The sequence below is a fragment of the Poecilia latipinna genome, unplaced genomic scaffold, assembly GCF_001443285.1.
Source record: "Poecilia latipinna isolate Pla-1442-1.1 unplaced genomic scaffold, P_latipinna-1.0 Scaffold61, whole genome shotgun sequence".
Lineage (NCBI taxonomy): Eukaryota > Metazoa > Chordata > Actinopteri > Cyprinodontiformes > Poeciliidae > Poecilia > Poecilia latipinna.
Window position 1 is genome coordinate 155,988 of NW_015112677.1, and position 22,256 is coordinate 178,243.

Consider the following 22,256-nt stretch of genomic DNA (forward strand, 5'->3'; position numbering starts at 1 on the left):
GCGGGCCACATGTGGCCCGCGGGCCTTGAGTTTGACACATATGGTTTAGTGAATTGAGAACTTGATTCAATACCATATACTATATAGATATATCTTATTTGTGTTAAGAGGAGCAAAGGAGATGAATGTTTCCCTTTCCAGTTATCACTCACATTTTTAAAAGCAGTTAGTTAAATAATAAGCTGCAAATATAATCACAAACATTAGCAAAAGTAGCTGTGTTATCAACAGCTACTTGGCACTGGGTCAGACCAAATTCATTTGTACTAATTGAAATACCTCATGAGCAGGAGCATTTAGATTCTTGCCAGACCCTGAAAAGCAGCTTATGACTCTCGGAGTGTTTTAGCATACAATATGCTGGGGCTTGCAGGGGCTCTGTTTTAAATGGATGTTTATGGACAGAAAATTGAAAAGCAGAACCACTTAGCAGTGAGTGGATAGTCTATTAGCATGGGATGAATAGAGTGGCCATTTTGCTACAGCCCATAATACAGACAAATTGCCATATTACAATTAATTACCACAAACAATAACAAAAACAGCACAGATAATGAAGCAGAATAGCAGGTGGAAGGTATCAATCAGACTAGTAGAACAAAAACAACAACTGCTGATTACCTCCTTATACTGCTATTAGTTAGTAATATTTCATTTAACAGCTCCTATAGAGAACATAAAAATTTATATAGACAAACTTGGCATTGAAGAGGAATATATTAGATTGGCCTTATGTCAGTGCTAGATCATATTGGCTGTATGCTGGATGGAAACGTTGTGGCAAAGGATAAAAATGGAGAGAGTCAGAGTGCCACTCAGCAACAAATGAGGTTTATAAAAAGACTAAAAGATGGACAGAGAAATTCTGCACTGGGCAGCATGGCAAGGCGAAGCATGCAGACTATGTGGCACCAAATATAAACAGCCTGGGTATTTGCAGCTGTAGTTTTACAGGAACACAGAGATTCAGGCTCAACATTCACAATGTTGGAGATTAAGTCAGGCAATAATCAGCAACAGTGACGCATCACATTTACCCAGCTTATGAAAATGTTTCATCTTCTTAGGTTAATATGGAAACAGACACATTGAATAATAACTACTTCTGAAAAACCTCAGAAATGTACACTTCAGTGATAAAAAACAGAAAAATCCTGGCAGGTGGATGGGCATACAAGGATTCCCAAGAAATCACAACTTTAGTTCTGGTAATAAACTTAAGAATCCAATCTCCCTGTCTGATGGTGGGCAACATGGAGTGCATTCATTTGAATTAGGAAGGCTATAAAAGGGAAGGCAAAGACTGCAGACACTATACACAGCAAATGGGGGGTTATTTTAAATAGTGGGTAAGCTGCATGATGGTTTGTGCAGTCAGGTTGAAGCAGACATTCAGTCACTGACCAAATGAAAAAATATTACTTTAAAGACTGTTAGACCAAAGGATCTAAGGATGACCTCTTGATGAACTCATATAAACCGTTATTACAGAATAAACATGTTCTCTGGAATCTGTCCAAATATCATCTGTGTTGAACACAACTTTTTAGAGACTGATGATAGAACATTTTTCAAGAGCAGGATGGAAACAAAAGCATTTGAATTGTCAAATATAATTGTTGATTTCAGGCTTAACGCTCAGTAGTAAGGATGCTAGCTGTTAACAGGTGTTACATCCTGACATTCAATCCAGGACAGAGGTATGGCAGATCAAAATATGTTGGTTTAGAAGAGGGGGAAACAAATCTCTGGATTATTTGACCCAGAACAAAATGATAATTTACCAAGGTTTTAGCTTAGGTCTGAGAGGTTGCAGTTTTTTTTTTTTTTTTTTTTTTTTTTTTTAGCTTTTTTAAAAAAATCTTATCACAAAATTGTTTAAAACTACATAAACAGGTTCTTTTCTTTGTCTGATTTCCTCAGTTTGATGCTCAAAAAGCAAAAAGAGACCATGTACACTGACTCCATCATCACATGACAGTCCAGCCTGACATTTTAACAAGAATACCATCCAATGAGAGAGACTTCTCATTAGTGTTGAGCTGCTTAAAAAGCCAGCAGCTAATGGTACAGACATGTCAGTCAACTACAGTAATAAAATGTGCAATGGGTAGACAGCTGGATGGACAATGAGACAAAGTCCTGAATACAGTTAATGAACAGCACATTCCATTTTCATTTTGCAACACCTCACTACCAGATTGAATTCCTGCCCAAATTGACCGTTTCTGAACTGAAAAGAGTAACGGCTTCCATTTTGCTGCACATCTTTTAATGAATTCAGTTAGATCTTAAAACTTAACGGGTATCTAGCTGATCCAGATAACAGGTTAATGATAGCTAAGTTGCAAAAGATGATATTTTTTTCCCATTTAATAATTTAACGATGGCATGTTTTGAGTGTAAAATGTGTTTTACCTGTCGCATCTCGGCCCTGTATATCCAGGCTGACACCGGTCACAGAGCAGCTCTCCTTTGTCACCAAGGTGGCATGTGGGGCTGAAGCTGTTGTGGTTTCCACGGTGGCGTAATTGTTGTTGAAGTTGTTGTTGAAGTCGATAGCGTTGTTCCAAAGTGGGGAGAGGCAGGTGGAAGAGGAGGAAGAGAAGAGAAAGGCGAGTTAAGGCCATTGCTTGTCACCTCGCTGACACACCTGCGTCCCTGCTTTCACTTTGTAGTTCCTTTTGTTCTGCTCTCACACATGACAAGCATTTATTCCTTACAAACTGCAAAACAAGGACTACATCTGAACATTTAAAACACTGGCCTCACTACAAACTATTGCCTAAACGAACTAAGAGACAGGGAACCAAAGTAACGTGATAGTCGGTTGCCCCCTGCTCCGTCTCCCTCCCACTTCCATAAACTAAAGATAGTTCAGCTGGCTTGGGTTCCAGGCTCCAGACTGACTCACTAGATGACGAAGTGGCTCATTACGAGCTGCTCACCGAGTTTCAGATAAGCTCTCTTGGCAAATGTACCTGCATAAACCATAACAAAATCCAAGTCTTTATATAAAAATCAGATTCTTTATATAGATGACCAATTTCACAAAACTATATTTCTCACTATATCAGCTAGGCATGCATTATCATTGTGCCTGCTCTGTGTTAAATACCAGCATTTTTGAGGTAATAGTTAAAAGAAAAATACAAAAAGACTTGACAGGATTCTGTTTTGTATCTGTTAACCTTAAATTATATTCAAATGTCAGCAACATCTTGCAATTACAATTCAATGCTTATTTGGATGTCATAAGGTAAACCAAGACAATGAGTTACATTATTAGGACTAGTAAGAGAAAAACACATCGCATCCTCATAGCATGATGCTGCCACCACCACCAGGGTTTTCAAACTTTGACACTCACAACTAGTGGTACTTGTTGTGAGTGTTGTGAGTCCTCAGAAAACAAATTGTGTTATCATCTATAAGTTCAATTCATATAAAACTAGGAAGCTAGTGAACTGATGTGCGGACAGTGTTGGGACAGTGACATTTATGAATGGCAAAAAATGTGTTCAGCAATTTTAATGTAAACACCTAAAACACCTATTACATTGGAGGAAACAAATCAGGCTGATTCCTGAAGCCTAAAGTTATTTCTACTGATCACAGAACAGCAACAGTATTTTATCAGATGCTCATGAAAGCTTAGGTGAAAAATATTCAACTATTCTTTGAGCAACTCGTGTCGGTGAACAGACGAGGCTGGGTGGCTATTTTTAAGGGACTGGAAGGCATAGCACCTCACACTATTATTAACGGAAGAGGAACAGTCAGTTGTGTCTTTCTTTAGCTCTTAGCATCGTGGAAATGACGCGTCATTTGCTGCAAGAAAATTCTCAGCTGCTGCTAATAGTGTCTGTCTGTGGGGATGTGTGTGTCCGTTTTGCTGAGATCCGAAAGAGACGCTTGTTTCTTGTGTTTACCGCCACTCATTATTCAAACAGCAAAGAAAGTTAATATTGCCTTTGATTGGTAGGCTATTTTCCCAGTAGCCACATTTAAAACCACAATTGATATTGTTTTACTTGTATTGACTTTGTGCATGTCAGAAAGACTGATTTGTGCCAAATTTACGTTGCACAACCTAAAATAGTTTGTTTCTCTAATACTGTTAACATCTGCAAACATGAAAATTATAGGATTACAAATTACAAAAGTTAACTGGAACACCCACCAAAGTTTAAATCTTCAATTTGGGAGGTAAACTCCAAGTTCAAAATCTAACATAAACAAAAGAAAAAGGAAAAAGATAAAACGGGGACGTGTAGTCTAACACAGAAGAACATCCCTCATTAAATGTCTATACGATAATGTTTAAATTGAATGTTAAATGCAAACAGAAAGAAAGTACAAAAAAAATTATTTAATCTCCTTTTTTTAGCTGGTACTCTGAAAAGTAGTCTCTCAAATCAAATCCTGTCTTTTCACAATCACAGTAAAATGCTTGTTCTTAATTGTTTTAATCATTTGAGAAACATTTCAATGTTGAGACCATTTGTGAGACTGAGTTATTGATGGTTATTCCTTCTGTTCAGACTATTGCAATAGCCGTTTCACCTGTTTGAATAAAACCTCCCCGGCTCTGTGAAGAATGATGCAGTGTTGACTAAAACTAACAGAAGAGTGCACAAAACTCCTCTTCTTACCTCCCTGCACTGGCTTCCTGTGCATTTGAGGATTACTTTCAAAAGGCACCTATTATGGGTCCTCTATGGCCAATAGAAAACATGTTCATTACATTTTTTTGCACAAAGTCATTCTCAGATAATGAGATTTTAGGGCCTCTTGTCACTTTAAATCCAAGTAAATCTTTGCTGGCCATGCCATCCAACTCAGCGTTTACACTCTCAATATATATATTTCAAAATAGCTGTAAACAGAATCACAATTATACAACAGTGCATGTTTGACTATGAGTCAGACCCAGAAACAGAAGAACTGGAACCTCCTTCACAACCATCTAGGAGGCAGCAGCTGTTTCTGGATGGTAAGTCAACAACAAAACACTTGTATCTTCCAGCGGCCATTGTACAGCAGCAGTAAGACCAGCTGAAATGCACTAGAGCTCCGCTTGGATAATTAGGTGAGAGGCTGGGCTAGGCTGGGGTTGCTAGGTAACGGAGCAGGCCCTGTCAATTGTGATTTTAAGATCAGGAAGTCTATGAAACTGCTTGTTTTCCACACACAGAAAAACATCAACTTATTTCCAGAAAATGGTTGAGAAACGCGTTTGTGAGTTTCAAACTTAGGCAGTGAGACAAAAAACTGTGACTCTGAGGTTGTATGCTTAACAACCACAGACATTTTTATTCACAAACCTTTGCTCAGTGTGTTTCTTGTTTTAATGATTTTTTTCTTTGCGGAGCACTTTGTGATGCATAAGTCTGTGAAATGTGCTATATAAATAAGATTTTTGACTTAATTTGCCCAACAGAACAGCATTTCAATAATTTGAAGCATCTGCCTGCTTCTTTTATGAACCGCAAAACCAAATACCTAACCTTATAAATGTCTCCAGCACCTATGAATAACTGTTGAGGTCAAATTCTTTTTTTATGAGGAATTTTCAAATTAAGCTTGAATTCATTCCTCTCAATTAAACTAAGCTGATGCTGGCATCCACAAAGATGCTTTAAGAACACAACCTTGTTCCAACCAGAGGTTCATTTTTTACCATGCAAGAAAATATGCCGGTTTTTGACGAGCGTGTAAATGCACACATCTTTTCATCTGTGTTCCAAGTTGTTAAATTAGACAGTTGCCAATATGATACAAGGTACTGTAATTTAAGACAGCAGGAGGACAATGTGACTGGCTTCTCAAAATATTATCAATTTTTTTTTATGTATTTTGCATTTCGTTTTGTGGATGCATTCTGACGATTCTAATGATGATGACATTTACTCCCACAGCGATGATGCTTCTCGTCATACACTGCTCCACTCTTCCTGTGGTGATGATATTTTTACTATAATGTCACTACAATTATATTCCTACCCAGGATGATGAAGTCTTTATGTCACGATTGGAGATTATGAAGAGAAATATTTAAAAAAAAAAAAAAAACAACAACAACAGAGAAGCAGAGAAGAGACAGCACAGACAGGCTGGTCACATTATTAACCCCTGGTTCTCCAGAACCTACTTGTTGCTGGGAAGATTAAGTGGGCAGGCACATGGCTGACAGTCCTGAGGTGTCCCATGGGTGGCGTTGCCGTAGTAACCAGGTAGGCAGGTGTCACAGTGGTGGCCAGTAGTATGGTGGGTGCAGTCCTTAAAAAAAAAAAAAAAAAAAAAAAAAAGATAAATCTTATATTTTAGAAAGATCAAGTTTTAGAAATTGTCTGTTTAATTTGCTTTAATACCAAAACAATAATGTAGCAAAACTTTACCAAAGTTTCTGCCTTAAATCAAACTGAATCCATAATTGGAGGAACTTGTCACGTCAATCAGTTTTTATTATTTTATACTTGATATTCTTTCAAAGTTAGAAATATACCAAGTTCCTTGTGAATATCACAAATCATCAAGTTTACTACAAATGAGATGCACACCATGACTATGACTGGCTATGATTTGTCCATAAAATCTGACAAACAAGCTGCACAAGTACAGTTTAAGTCTTTCCAGCAAAACATCACTGTAGGCAGCCTTGACCTTGTTTGGAGCATATTGCCTCAAGGCAGTTCCTCACCCAATAGATAAATCATTGAAAAGTTTACTAGTTTTGAAGGAGGGATTACAAAAAAACAAAACAAAAACAGTTCAAAAGTAGCTTAATTGATTTTTTTCTTCCATATATTCAACCTTATTTCCTTTGCAGAAATCGGTTTTCCAGTTACAACTTTCACAGTTTCAGCAACTGTGTGTGTGTGTGTGTGTGTGTGTGTGTGTTACCATGTCAACATGTTCCATTCATTTCTCACATTAAATGACCTTACACGACTGAAACACACCCTGACACATGCACACTGTGTTAACCTATAAGTCTGTGGCATCAGTCAGTCATTCATTCAGCTGGAGCTACAAATCACTGGTGTCAGTGGAGGTGTGCGTGGATGCATCTGGCTGCCTGTCTGTCACTGTGTGTACAGGTGGCACACGTGCACGTGTGATTGTAAGTGAGCGAATGTCAGACTGCGTGTGTGTGTGTGTGTGTGTGTGTGTGTACGTAAAAGATGGCCTCACAGACCGACTATCTTTCTCTGAATGTACGTCTCCCTTTGACATCCTCCTCATTTATAATGAACCATAACATCGTAACGCAAACACACAAGTGCGTGTGCGTGGACGTGTGTGTGGGTTTTTGTTCTCTGTGTGTGTTCACCACTGTGGGCTTTAGTGTGTGTGTGTATTAAGTGGAACGGGAACTGACAGAATCAGCCTAAGGCTGTGGGGAGAGTGGGGAGTGAATGTGTGGAAATCCACATGAGAGGGTAACATATACGTGTCTGTTGTACATATATTATGTATGAGTGTGTGTGTAAACAGTAGGAAAGTGCATCCCCATGCAGTTCCTCTAATGACAACTAGATGGCAGATCAATAAGAGCTCCAATTATGCTTTTCTTTAGGTTATGCACTTTTTGTTTCAAATATTGAAATACAGCACATAGAATAAAATAGTAGCTGATGATGTTTTAAGTGTCTGTCACTTCATGACTGACTTTGCTGAAGATTAATATCAGTTAAAATAAATATTAGACGAGTTGTAATTTAAGTGGCATGGTGGAAATTTTACTGCAAAACTGCTGAAAAACAGAGTTCCTTAAAAAAAAGGGCTAAAGACCCATTTATTTAGAGCTGCCTTTCATTAATAACAACTGGAACGTCATAAACTGTATTCTATTTTTAACCTGCCATCTATTTCTTTTATTTTACTGCAATTTAATGTTTTGCTTGTTTTCTTCTTCTTCTTCTTCATTTAAAAAAAATAAACACTTTGAATTGCCTTGTTGCTTAGACCTATACGCAACTGAAAATTTGCAGTATCACTTGAACAGTACTGTTTAAGGACACAATCAAATCTTATTTTATTGTAAGATATTCTGTGAGGAAGAATGAGTAAATATATTAGCTGGCAGAGATGTGCAAAGTTGGTGGAGAATACCCAAAAGACTTACAGCTGTAGCTGCAGGAAAAAAAAACAAATGTATGCCCCACTTTGTAGATGTTAATTTATTTGCAAAGAATTTTGCTAACCCTTTACACTTTTCTTTTCGCTTAAATATGATCCATTTTGTGCTGCTCTATCATAGGAAATCCTTATGAAATGCATGAAAGTTTGTGTTTTCCAAACTTGGTGTTTAAATATGAAAAGTTTGTAGGTTTGAGTAGGAGAGGGTGATGACCTTTTATAGTCCCGTGGCTCTTTTACAGACCTGAACTTTCTATCCCAAACTTTTGGGGTTGCTCCTAAACAATGAGGAACATTTGCTAGGAAATTGCTACCAAATTATCTCTCATTTGTGTCCGTTAACAAAAGAAAACTTGAGCATAACAATCCTTTGCTTTTCTGTTGCATAATAAATACACAAAATACAAGAGATGTTAAGTTTATTAATAACCTTACCAGGCAATGTCCTGTGAACTCATGGCAATCTGAGCTGTGTCTATGACAGCGGCATGGTTCACACATGCCGTTATACAGTTTGCCGTGGACTCGCCGAAAACCAGGACGGCACGTCTGAAACAAAACATTTCAAAAGTGAATTTGCAGTTTTATGTGCAGTTCAAGCCGTGTGTACGACTTGTGTGTTTACCTCACAGGATAATCCTCCATATCCAGGGGGACAGGCGCACTTTTCTACAGCTGATGCTCTCTTTCCAGTGGCCAAAGGATTTGCCACGTGCATTGAGAATGAGTGGAGCCTGCACAGAATACAAAAAAAGATGAAACAATGAAGCATATTTCTCTTGGCAATCCATCTACCAATGGCAATAGAATAGAGCAGTTCTTTAGTCAGTTTAGTGTAAAAGCTTTTATGCTAATCTAAAAGCAATAAAAAAATGTTGCAAAAGAAAATCTCTGTTTGGAGACAATACTGAAGAACAGCTACAGACTTTATGAGCATCTTAATTTAGTAAAACTAATCATTTGTTTGCTCATCTGCATAGATGGAGGATGAACAAACCCAATTAGTAGCAGAATAAAGTTCCTGCACACTGTGGGATTTATTGCAGGATTTTGTGCCTTGGCTTTAATCACCAGTACAATGATGCAGTATCCAAGATTAATTTTAATTGTTGGAAACTATTTGCTGTTTGATTAAAGTCTACTAACATACATTTTTACTGCCAGTTTAACAGGGTGAATGAGCTCATTTCTTTTATTAATGAAGAACTTCCTAGAAGAAGCTAATGCGCTCCTGTACTTCTGGTACAAAGAACTGAGCATGGTCAAGCATTCATGAATGTAATTACAGATATAAACAGTCTCTTATAAAACACACTAATGATGATCATGTATTTCATGTTATTATATGTTATTATTACACAATAACCGAGTGGGTGCTCTTCCGACCTGTAGACAGCGCTGGTTTCCGTGCTGTATGAGGCCCGCACCATTAAACTCGTCACGTTGGCCAGCACCAACAGGAAATCTCTCCTGCTGATCGTCTGTCCCGTCTCCGAAACCAGGAAGTTCTCAGGAAGGAGAACGACGTGTTTGGTGCTGGTAGACGACGGATACACTGGCTGGCCAAACCTGTTGTCTATAAGCTTCATTCCACCTCCCTGATGGAAAGAGAAACAGAAAATACAGCAGTCGCAAATGTACTTGAACGTTTCTCTGTGTCTGCTGTAAAATAGTCTCATTCTATTAGAGCTAGTCCTAAAGGAAAAAACAAACAGGGTGAATGATGTGTCATTAGGTAATGAGCTTCAGTTGCTATTGACATTCGGCATGGACTAAATGCAAATGAGCTGAGTCAAGACCTTGTATCTGACCATCTCTTGTTGACCATGGATCAATGGCATGTAGTAACTAACTGAGTGACAACAACCAATGGGGGAGGAGGGAGCAATTACACCAATAAGCCATTAAAGAAAACCTATTTAATGGAAAAAAGGAGGAGTAGGTCATAGCAGAGAAAGCAGCTGCAGGAGTGAAAGATGCAAAGACAGCAGTACGTTGCTCCAGAAAAAAACAGTTTTAAACAAAATCTAGGACTGCTTTTCTTCCAGATGTTGATTTTACACTATATTAATTTGAAATTCTATTATTTCAGATTATTCAGTTACGTGTGACGCAATTGTTCACAGAGAGATCCACATTTGGTCATTAGATTCAAACAGTAGTCCCTGAATTTCAATGCATTCATTAAAAGCAAAACTCTGATTTCCGTGTCTTCATTCAGCAAGCTAGCTAAGGTAAAGACAAAACTACATTTAAAACCAAATGTAGGATGTTCTTTAGCTCAACTCTTTGAATCTATTCCATTCACGTGGCTAATTGTCATTAAAAATGGTTAATTTTGACTATTACATGATCAACATTTATCTCAGTTTATTGCAAATGGCCCGTTTCTTTTTAACTCGTCATCTTGAAAGCAACTTTAAGGGGGCAATAGACAAAAATCATCCATATGCTAATTCTACAGAAGACTTGAGCATAATGAAATTCTGAGTTTATTCTATGTTTAGACAATTCTTTAAATATATACGACAAAGACAAAAATCAAAGCAAGAGAGAGAGAAAAGAATCAACACCATAGAGCTTGTATCAGATATGCAGAGTAAACAGTGATGGTTAAAAAAAAACAGAAAAACATGAGACAAAGGCTGATGAAGAGATGGTTAAGAGGGGGGAAAGTTGGCTGACAGTGTGTAGGTGGTTCATTGTTGTCATCACTGAAGAGGCTTTTTGTTGACAACAAGACCGATACTTGTCTTCTTCTCCTCATCCTTCCATTCCATCCGCACTGACATGGCTTTAAATAACAAGCTCACTGTTTTGCCCCTCTTCATTTTGCACTTTTCTTTTTTGCGTTTCTGTACGTCTTAATTGTTTTTATATTTTGTCTTTTGTTTTATTACTCGCGTTAGTTTGCTTATTACTATGTCTTAATTCAATTTATTTTCACCCACTTCAGAGTTAAATCCCAAGTTAAATTTAAACAACACCTCCGGTTTGAAGGACTGAAAGATAAAAAGATAAAAGACTCGATAAATCCAAACCTTAGCTTGATCTAAAGCTTCAAGCTTTAAAATAATTGTTGTTACTTTTTACAGTTTAATTTTATAATAATTTCATGATATAAATAAGGGCATGGCATAATTAGTGTTGAAGACCTGATATATTGGGCAGATAAATGTTTGTCTTCTGAAATACAAAACAATTCCACCGCTTTTACGCAGTTCATTTGTTTTTCTCTTTGCTTTTTATGCTCGTTTGTTTGTCGTTCTCAGATTTGGCACACACTTGCAGTGTTGTTTAGTGATAAGGATAAGTGCTTTGCTTATTGCTGCCATGCATCATACTGCAACCTGCTCATTATAAAAAAGAAGGTAGGAAATACTCCATCTGCATTTTTTATTGCTCAGTTCAGCACTTCTCTGCATGCCGTGGCTGTTTTTGTGTCTGTGTGCATGTCTGTTTTCTACCACCTCATTTTTTTTTAATTTTTTTTTTTGCTGCATTATTCAATGATCACCCCTGTTAAAGCCAGTGGGTAAAGAAAGGACACAAATAAATTACACATGCACAGGAGTTTCTTGGGTTATGTGAACTTTTCCCAAACATAAAAGGTAATAATAATTAGGCCATTCAGCGTCAGTCTCTTTTTTTCCTCCTCCTTCAGTGTGTTGCATGAGATACTTATAAATGAACACAGTACACCTTGCTGTACCTTGCATTGCTTTTTGACTCAATTTAGTCAAAAAGGCCTCACATGTATAATCACACTTAAACTGGAGGCTATATTTAAAATATTTCTACAGTTATTATAAAAAATGTAGATGGCGCCGTACAGTTAAAGTTGATGGTGTCATGAAAGCTCTTTCTACAAAACAAAAAACGCTGACTGTTTTTAATGCTGCTTTTGGCTGTCTGATGGTCAAGTGAATGTACTCTTCAATTACTTGGAATTTAAACGGATGTTTAACAATAAGCTAAATTCACACAGGAAAAAGTCTTGATTTCCAGTCCATGTGTAGGAAACCTGCTCTTTATTAAATATTGGTGTGCAAATGTTTCAAAGTTTTTCAACTTTTCCGACTTACCTCTATGATGAGGTCGGGCTCTGAGGTGACTCTGATGGCCACTTGCTCCTGTTGATTTGTCTTGTATGACACCGTGAACGTCACATCACCTCCATAGGCTGCAACCTGAGGAGACGCAAGCAATAAAGAACAACAGGTACAGGTCACAATTACTTGGAGTTTAATTCATCGAAGTGGTTGTGCTTATTTTCTAATCTTGTTTTTTTTTTTTACAATGCTAGAGGTTAAAGTCTGGTCCAGGAATTGTGTTTATTTGCACATTTATTTTTCTTTTTTTAAAGTACTCTTGTCCTAATGATTTTATTTGCAGGATTTCTCCTTATTGGACTGAACCACGGATGGAGCTATTGCTGTAATCAGCTTTCCCTATATTTTATTTTCCCATAAAAACAACAAAATACAACAAAGTACTGGCTTCGATTACTCACAAAACTTTCAACCTGTGTATGTTGAAGGCTGATGGAATTTATCATTTATAATAACTCATAGGTTCAATTAAATTAAAACTTATAATTTACCCTTGTGATTAATGAGTTGTACAACAGTCCTAGCATGTGATTTTCAAATAGCATCTAATTAGGCAAACTTGCTGATATGCACCTATCTGATCAAAATCTGTTTCTAAGCCAATATGATTTTGAAATGTTAAAAAAGTTGCAGAGAAAAGGTATTCAGCACAGCCTTTGTTGTCCAACGGTGTTTCTTTGCACCCTTTCTGTTGACACCACAAAAGGAGCTTGAGCTGGAGAAACGCTGCATCGGCATGATCCTGAAATTTATTATTCTGCTCCATCCTGAGCAGTAAAGGGTGGGGGAGTGAGATAATAATGCCACTATAAAACTGAGAGAAGGGGACACTCTGGAAAGGGGGAGAGAAAGATAAAGAAATGGTCCTTGAGAGAGTAAGTGAAGAAGTAAAACGTAGGCATAATGTCTCCATAAACCTCCGCTATTCTGCATCATTACACACACTTTTTAAAGTAGGATGAGGGAATCACTCATTTGGCAGCTGACCTGAGCGCGCACACACACACACACACACACACACACACACACTGACACGCACACACACACACACACACGCACTCACTCCAGGAAGGCCTGCAGGGGTGCTACGGTGGAGGTTTTTATTCAATAACACTTATTCTTGACCTACCTCAATTTACAGATTTGGACCCCAGAGGACAGTAAAATAATAGCATAAACTTACACTCTGCAGCCCCCACTTCTCTAACACCTCTGCTGCTTGACCTGCTTTTGTCATTATCTAAGCTGAAGTATGACAAAGCATTTAAACATTTTCTATTATTGCGGCAAAACAGCAGTCGTAATGCAAAATTATGCATCATAATTGATTCCACCCCTTGAATCTTTTTTTTCTTTTTTGTTAAATTTTTTTTTTCAGATTATGCCCACAAATCAAGTATTTTATTGGGATTATATGTGGCAGACCAACACAAATCAGTGCATAAATGCACAGTGGAAAAAAATCCCCAAAGATTTTCCAATCTTTTTATAACCTAAATCTGAAGCGGTGGCATGAAAATGTATGCAGTTTTGCAGCTCTAAAAACTAGATTTTTGCCCACTGACCTTCTCAAAATAGATTAGGTTTGGTCAGACTGGATAGTGAACATAGAAAGCAAAATTTATCTCTTGCCAAAGACTAAATTGGATTTATGTGAGGATTTTGACTGGGCAACTCCAGCACATTCTGCACAATAGAAACACACACTCATTGAAACTTGCTGCAAAAGGGAAAATAATTGATTTTACCAAAAATATGTTGATAAATATCTTCTTGATTTTAGTTTAAGACCATCATGTTTTTTTATCATCACTAAATCTCTAAAACATTAACACATTTGAGAAAAAAAAAAGTCTCTTCCGTAACCTAAAGACGGTATTTTTTTCAGATGGTTCCCAAGCCTCTAACGGATTCTAACTTTTCTAATTTACTTTCTCTGAAACACTCTATATTTGTCAGAAAACGAATTTTTCTTGGTGCCATCCCTTGAATTCCGGTCAACAATCGACAAAGCAATAATAAAAAAAAAGCACAGCAGGAGAGAACGGAATTATGGGTAGCAAAAACGATCGTAGAATAAACACTTTTGCTGTAACAGACATTGGTCAGATGCACCCCTGTGAGTAAGATAAGCCTGTTATTAACTCTACTAGTGGTCAGGAGAAAAGGAAGTCATAATCCACACTGTTCAAACTGTAACAAAGAGTTTTCATTAAAGTGACTCCTTTATTACTGGCTATGAGTAGCAGCTTATTCTGATGCAACATGTGGGAGGAAGGGAGAAAAGTAATCACAACACAAAGATTGCCAATAACAAAAAAATAAAATTGTGAAATAGATGTTTTACCACATTAAGTTACAGGGACTCTGTAGAGCAAAAATTAATCTTTCCAAAACTATCTTAAATAAGGAAAAATATATATATATTTTGCTTGGAAGGTGCTAGAAAAACAAACTTTTGATATTTAATTTACTGCCTATGCCAAGGAGTGGGTTTGACACGGAAAGTGAGAGGAGGAGTAAAAAATGAGTCACTATCCACCTCACTATTCCTCTGGGGTTCCCAGCAGAGCCTTGATGCAATATAACTTTTCCATAACTTTACATAACCAAGTCAAAAGTTTAATGACCTACAAAGTATGACTCCATCCTCGTTTTAGAGTTGGTATTCTGAAAAGGTCAGATTCATGCTTCATTTTGATGCCATGGGGAGAATAAGGCAGTAAGGATAACCTGCAGTTAAAAAATGTGGGGCAAAATGTAATTTTACTGTCTATAAAAGTTGCATCTTTGACTCACTTTAGGGTAAATCATTTAATTTTATGAAAACTTAAAGCACAAACTGGACTTTTGCCTCCAACATTGTTCTTGAGGTGGTTTGGTCCTCGATAAAATAGTCCATTTGGAAAAGATAAAACATAGTTGAATCTATTACATGTGCGATTTTGAGCCTTTCTTCCAAATGATTCTGATTCAAATTGTTTAGAAGAACGGTCCTGATGTTCTTATGTTTGCACCTTGATATTCAATTCCCATAAATTTTCTATTGGATTCACATCAGGGAACTGAACATGCCATTCCCAAATCTTACTTTTTTTCCCTTTTAAAGGAATAATTCATATATATCTGACTTTACTAAGAAGTGCACAACCGACTCTTTGACATCTTCGTTATGTTAAAGAAAAATCTCAACCATTTTCATGAATCCTTTAAAGACTCAACCCAACTATCGTACTTTATAGTTCACCATCCTGTAGTTGTAAGTCTGATTGTGAGCCTGTTTGCTTTTCACACACATTCTGCCAATTTTAGCCTTGTAGATCTTTCTTTTGTAAAGTCACTAAAAGGAAAATCTGCAGCCAGTTTAGGCTGGTTTACGACTTTGTAAATGTAAGTTTGATTATTGATGGATCATTGCAAGAGAAGCTATGTTTTTTTTTTTTTCTTTTTCTGAAAGTACATTAACATATGAACATGTCAGATCTATAAAATCACGAAGAGATGGTTTTATTTTTATCTGGTAGTTTGTTTGGTTGGATAAATTATTCAAAATACTTTTGGTGGTGCTCACTTTACGAAGGTTATATAAACTTTGTATTGACTGTGACGTTTTATGCAGCGCCAAGTGATGCAGATGGTGCAACTTAAGAAACAAGCTTAAAAACAATGTCGCACGTTGAAGTGGGTGTGCGCAGGACTACAGCACGATCATTATTGCAGGAGGCAGATGAGAGAAGGTTAGAGGAACTGTAACTCAGTATGCACATCTCATTTCAATTGAAGACTAAGAGCAGCTCACTTTTTTTTTGCTCCCAGTGTCATCTTAGAGCCAATCAATTATTGTTCTGCACTCCCACGGACCACTGGGTCTTGAAAGTCAGTTGCAGAAGCGTGTTGTGAATCTTACTTGAAGAAGCTCACAAAAGAAACTTTACAGCTGAGTTATGTGTTTATGTATGCATGTATGTAACCATGGACTGAGAGGCTACTGATCAAGAAGGGGATCGGTAGCCTCTTCCAAAATTTAGCTCCTTACCTAGAAATGACAAATCCTTCTGGGGAAAACCTTTATGGCCAGAACAATGAAAGAGAAGGATGAACTTATACATTTCTAAATTTTACCCTAAATCAAAAGCTGACTGATGGATTTTAAACCGAGCCTTTTTTTATCTTTAAAATTCTTACTAGTTTAAAAATAATAATCATTAAAATGCCCCAGTTTTAAATGGTACTTTTTCAACCTATGCAACTAAAAATGAAGAAAAAAAAAATAAATCTAATTATCTTATGCAATCCAAGGCTGATGAGCTGCATCATAAAAAACTGCTCTTATATCATCTATGTTTATTCCATTTCTTTAAAGATTACAACTCTGCAGCTTAGTAAAAGCTATGATGCATCTTGCACAGTAGATATTTTAACATGAACCATATTTAGCTTAACAGCAAAACAAATGCAATAGAAACATTTCTCCATAGGTCCAGAAGAAAGGTTATTGATAAGGTTTGGAGAAAATGAACTGCAAGCCGAGTTGTGTGTTTGGACACGAGTTCCAGCACATTGTGTTTTTTCATCATGTGTCAGGAAAGAGTCTTTCTCTTCTGTCTATGTCCATCCATCACCACTTTATCTCTATTTCTCAACCTTCCAGTGCTCTGTTTCTGCCTGACTCTGGCACTGTGTTTCTCCAAATGATGAGGATTCAGTGTCTCTGCAGCTTTCATCTGTCTTGACCACGAGTCGGGTTTTCAATCGCCAAATATGATGGATGCAGAAAAGTTGGAAATTGACAGCTGCTGAAGGCTGCTGTAAATTCTGTACTAGTATTATCCTATTTACTTTGGGCCCAGGGACTTAAAACCAGAATTACACTCTCCTGACGTGAAGCATTTGTTCTATAATGAGTATAAAATTCGTAGATAAAAATACATTTTCCTCAAAGATTACAGAAAGTTTCAATAGATTATGCAGATTTAAAGACACGGCCTTATGGATTAGATTTTATTGTCAGACTTGACTTAATGTCCCTTTGCAAGTTGCACCTCAAGCACATTTGATGTTTCGCTATTGAACATTTTTTTTGGTTAAATTTCTACCTGGATATTTGATGACTCAGCAGAGTTGGTGGAGCTCATTTGGGAAGATTTCCAGCCAAAATTAGGCGAGACGTTTTCATGAAAAAATGTGTTATCAAGTTACATTTTGCAAGGGGACGTTTAACCAAATACGTGTGGGAATGCATGCATATATCTGAATAGATCATTAAAAGAAACAAAGCAAGGCTGAGAAAGTAGAAACATAGCAAAAAAATAAAGGATGCTACCTCTCATTTTATAACATCTTACAGTTATTTTTGGCTTTCTAAATTGAACTCCGCTTATGGCCTCACTGCTGTCAAACAAACTCTAAACCTGGCATGGATATTCTTTTAACAGCGCGCTCTTTAAAGATGAGAACGACCGTCTTTGTGGATGAGCGGTCCTTGGGCCAACATTGGCAATAAAATGCTCGGCGAGCATGAGTGGGAAATGCTTCTGGTCGGACGAGCAGCCACAGAGCAGGAGCATTCACTGCATTAATAAAGCTGGAGACCATGCAGAACATTATCACACACACATTTACTTTCTTTTACATCAACTGCTGGCTTGTTATAACAAGCACAGCTTGTCACTTCCAATGACACACACTAAAATGACGTTCCACTGTGTGTGAAAGAGTCGCATCAAGTCAAAGAGCATCCATCTCTGTAACGTAATCAGAATGGAGCAAAGAATTGCTTTTTCATACAGTACGAGCATACAGCGCTTCCAGCAATTGCGCGCACATGGATGCATACACGCAAATACACACACACACACTATGGCAATTTGTTTGTTTCCCATGTTTGGAGGCATGCGGTTCTGCTCCGCCATCCCTAATGCCTCCAAAACACATCATTATCTGACTTATGTAGACCTGGGAGTCTGTGCGAGCGCAACTGTGTGTGGCTGCGCGTTCGCCGACTCCATGTGTGCGGGCGCTAAGAGAAAAACAGTTGATTATCGAGTTCAACAGGCGAAACACTGTTTATCCCGTGAGACACAAAGCAAGTGAGAGAGATAGAGAAAGAGGCAGACAAGAGAGCCGAGGTGGGGAAGGGGGTGGAGGGAGGTGATTTAGGAACAGCAAGGTGAAAAATGGGAGTCCTGGAGAGATGGAGTAAGAGTTAGAGGAGCAGGGCCGATGAAAAGAGGCTGGGATGGAGGGATGGTTAGGGGGAGGGAGGAATCGACGCTTAGACAAAGAAGTGAGATGACAAGCCAGGCCTGCAGGGCGCAATGTAATGAAATTCAGCGGTAGATCCCTCTAAGCCACGACACACAAACATCACAGTCGGTCTGTTGTTGTGGTAGTAGGCCAACAACTTCAGAAACATGGACTGCAGCTATTTACCAGCTGGAGCGATAAAAGTCCAATCGCACCCAGAGAAAACCCCGGCGCAAAATCAAACGGTCGACATTAGCAGAAGCTGATCCAGAGAAGAAGGCCTGGGAGGGAGGTGAGCGTCCCAGCGGGGGGTATTCTCAGCAGATATCCACCCAGGAGGCATTATTTTGAGACCACAAATTGGATGTGTTTACGCATTCAAGGCTAATGATGCAGCATCATAGGAGCATTTACATGTTTTCACTGTTGTTTTCATTATCCATTTGTAAAACGATGAGAGCGTAACCTTAATTGCTAAGGAATGTTTTTAAGCAAAAGTTACTCAAACGAAACACGACGCTGATGTGACAGAGGAGCGCACATTTATATCGAGAGTGTGTGTCTGGTCTAGTTGAACAGTATAACGACATTATTTGGGAAATCTTTTTACAGATGGTTCGAAGTTAACAGGACAGACGGGAGCAGCATTGTTAATTCTGCAAAACAACACGGCAGCGAAAACAAGTTCACAACACGAACATCATTAGCAACACAGAAGGTACGCGATAGTACAGGAAAACAGAGTCTAACCTTGTTTCCAAGATATATCTCAGGTGCGTTCCAGTAGTAGGCGGAGCCAAGATCGTTCACAACATCCGAATGTCTGATGGTCAGATATGAAGGCGTCTCTCTGTGGACAGACCACACCCTCCCTCCTGTCTCTCCAACCGGATGCCAGCCAGCAAGAGTGCTCACCTGAAAACAGAGCAACCACACACAGAAGAGAAAGAGGTCATTTACTTTATTCTTCAGACAACTCTTTTACTCTAATTGCTCAGTATAATTGAAGTCATTTTCGTGAGAGGGCTTTTGCTGGATTGCACCCTTTCCTCCCAAGTCGAGGTTTTACAAAGAGGCCAGCTTTCAATTTCAAGTTTTTATCATTGGAAGTTTCCAGCAGTCTCACCAGACAGCATGATGATCAGCTGTACATTTACAGTAAAACGTTTCATCCAGTTTATGTATAAATGTCAAAATGATGTGTTAATTACACTCCATGTCACACAAAATACTTCTCTATTTTGCCAGGTGACTCAAACGACGTACAAGAGATAATGCAACCTTTGTTAGTGCACGAAAAATAAAGCAGATATTAACATTTGATAATATCCGAGCAGTAATTAAGAATATATTTATGCCTTTTAAAAAGATCTGACCCTCGTACTCCAGTAGAAGTAAGTTGCTTGTTGTCACCTGATCGGCGGCATTCAGCTGAAAGCATATTTAAGTCGTGTAGAGTGGAGCTAGGCTTTTTAATCCCTGGAGCTTAATTATAAAGCCCAGTGGATGGTCTTAATTTGATGCTCCATACAACTGTAACTGACAACGCTGTGAATGTTCAACTAGATTGGCTCTCGTATCATCCGAGCTCCGTTCCCAAGGCCGGACGTAAAACAAACTGCGACAAGAATGTCAATACTACAAAAATATATTCCATTTGTTTGTCGGTTTAATGCACATTTGCACAATGCACGCTATAAATAAGAAACACCTTTTTTTTGTTTTGTACATCTGTCACATGTCAGCTACAAACTGACACCTTGAAAAAGTTTTTTTTCTTCTTCTTCCCCCAAACACTTGACTGATGGTGTGCATCTGTGTGTGTGTGTGTGTGTGTGAGTGCCAGAGCCAGCCAAACACACACGTGTCTTTACAATTAACCTAACCTTGGCTTCCCCTTTGGAACACACTCACAGGTACACGCACACACACACACCCACACAGACACGCGCGCGCGCACACACAGACACACACACACACACACTCACTATCAGTATCTAAATCAGAGCTGTCATCCTGTCAGCATCTCCTCTTCCCCCTGTCCCACCCCACCTGTCAGTTAAAACTCTTTTGCTCTTGCTTCACCCCTCTCCTCCCTGCTGCCTCTTGTCTTCTCCTTCCCAGGCTTGTCTTCTTGTCTTACCTCTCTAAACTCTTTCCACAACATTTTTTGCACTTCACCTTGCCTTTCACTTGCACCCTACTTTCTCCCCTTTTTATTTATTTATTTTTTGCTGTACTCTAATGACTGATTCTTTCACTTAGACCTTGAATTACACAGAATCTGGAAATCTTAACAGAGTTAACAATTCTGAGTCTTATTCCTCCAATTCTGGGTTTGTTTTAAGTATTTTACCATCGGTGACAACAAGGTTAGGGTTGACCCTGGTTGACCTCAACCCTACACATCATTGCTTTTGCAAACAATTCCCCAAACAGCATGTTCATGTGCCAATACTGTAAATGTTGAATGAAGCCATAGATTCTGTTATAATATCTATTATTAATATACTCCTCAATTGAGTTTGAAAACAGATCTCTAGTTAATCTATTGATTGGTTTGCTGTTACCGTTGGAACAATTACAGATACTGATTTTTCAGTTTTATTTAACCACATCAGAAGCATGATTCTGACTCCAACTCAGTTCAAGACCTGTGCTTCTGACTCAGTCTGGAATATGCCGGACAAGCAGGTCTTGTGCTTGGAGAAAGGGGAATTGCAAGTACACATATGCTTAAATGCTTTTGACAAAACAAAAACAAATCATTTTCCAATCTGACTTTTTAATTAGGCACTACAAAACGTCAGCGGCCTTTTTGAACCGTCAGGTCCACATTCTGCCCATATATTGGCCTTGATTTATGATCTACTTCTGTGTTTGACAACGAGATGCAATCTTCTCTGAGTTTTAGAAAATGTCCATCCATGTTTTCGGTAAATGCTTCTACGTCAGCTGCAATTTAATCTTTGCTTTGGGAGTTGACTCTCAGAAATGGACCAAGAAGAGTGATCATCTCTGCACCTCAACTTTAATATGCAACGTTTCAATACTTTTGTGTCTAATTATATATATATAATAAAAATGCTTCTAGACACCCAGAATAAATTACTTCAACAGTTTTTTTCTTTTCATTTTTATACTTCACCCAAACATTAAAAGCATTTTGAACACAATATATTCAAAGTAAAAGGTAATTTTTAAATTTTAAACAAGCTTAGACGAATGTGAGTAGATTGAAAAATTGCTTTTTTTCAAAATTTCCACTCAAGTGATACATTTTTTAATAGTGGCACAACACCATTATGCACAGACTTTTTTGGGACAAACGCAACTTTCGGGGTGTGATTTTTTTGTTTGTTTGTTTACAGGAAGAGACTTGTTGCTAGCTCCTTGTTTCAGGCCATTTCATCATATCCTTCATCCATTAAACAGAGAAGGATGTGAACATGTAAAAATTGCTTACATTCTCAAAGTTCCAAGTTGAAGAAGAGCACTGGCTTGCGATACCCATACAGAAACACTTCTCACAGCCACGTCGATTATCTTGTTGCAGATTGTAGAAACCAAGTTTACACCGATCACAGTTCTCCCCTTCAACATTTTCCTGCACACAGAAAAGAAGTACATGGAACAGAGTTTATGAGCTGTTCTCAGATATGGGCAAAAGGCACGCCACTGCAGTGTTAATGTGGTGAAAATAATGATGGCAAGGCTAGAAAGGTTAACGCAAAGTACTTGGCATAATGAGTG

The 22,256-nt window shown here is 38.1% G+C and overlaps 1 protein-coding gene across 7 annotated transcripts in view; it reads right to left on the reverse strand.

Moving 5' to 3' along the window:
• The window catches only part of lama2 (laminin, alpha 2), a 166,797-nt gene that overhangs the window by 79,530 nt on the left and 65,011 nt on the right, over positions 1 to 22,256 (reverse strand). For all 7 annotated transcript variants that reach the window (XM_015057151.1, XM_015057145.1, XM_015057136.1 and 4 more), the window contains exons 13-20: positions 21,970 to 22,110; positions 19,254 to 19,418; positions 12,231 to 12,335; positions 9,532 to 9,743; positions 8,771 to 8,879; positions 8,581 to 8,694; positions 6,155 to 6,282; positions 2,419 to 2,505 (exon numbers count right to left, since the gene is read on the reverse strand). In XM_015057151.1, the coding sequence (XP_014912637.1) occupies positions 2,419 to 2,505; positions 6,155 to 6,282; positions 8,581 to 8,694; positions 8,771 to 8,879; positions 9,532 to 9,743; positions 12,231 to 12,335; positions 19,254 to 19,418; positions 21,970 to 22,110 (1,061 nt within the window). The remainder of the gene's footprint in view (positions 1 to 2,418; positions 2,506 to 6,154; positions 6,283 to 8,580; positions 8,695 to 8,770; positions 8,880 to 9,531; positions 9,744 to 12,230; positions 12,336 to 19,253; positions 19,419 to 21,969; positions 22,111 to 22,256) is intronic.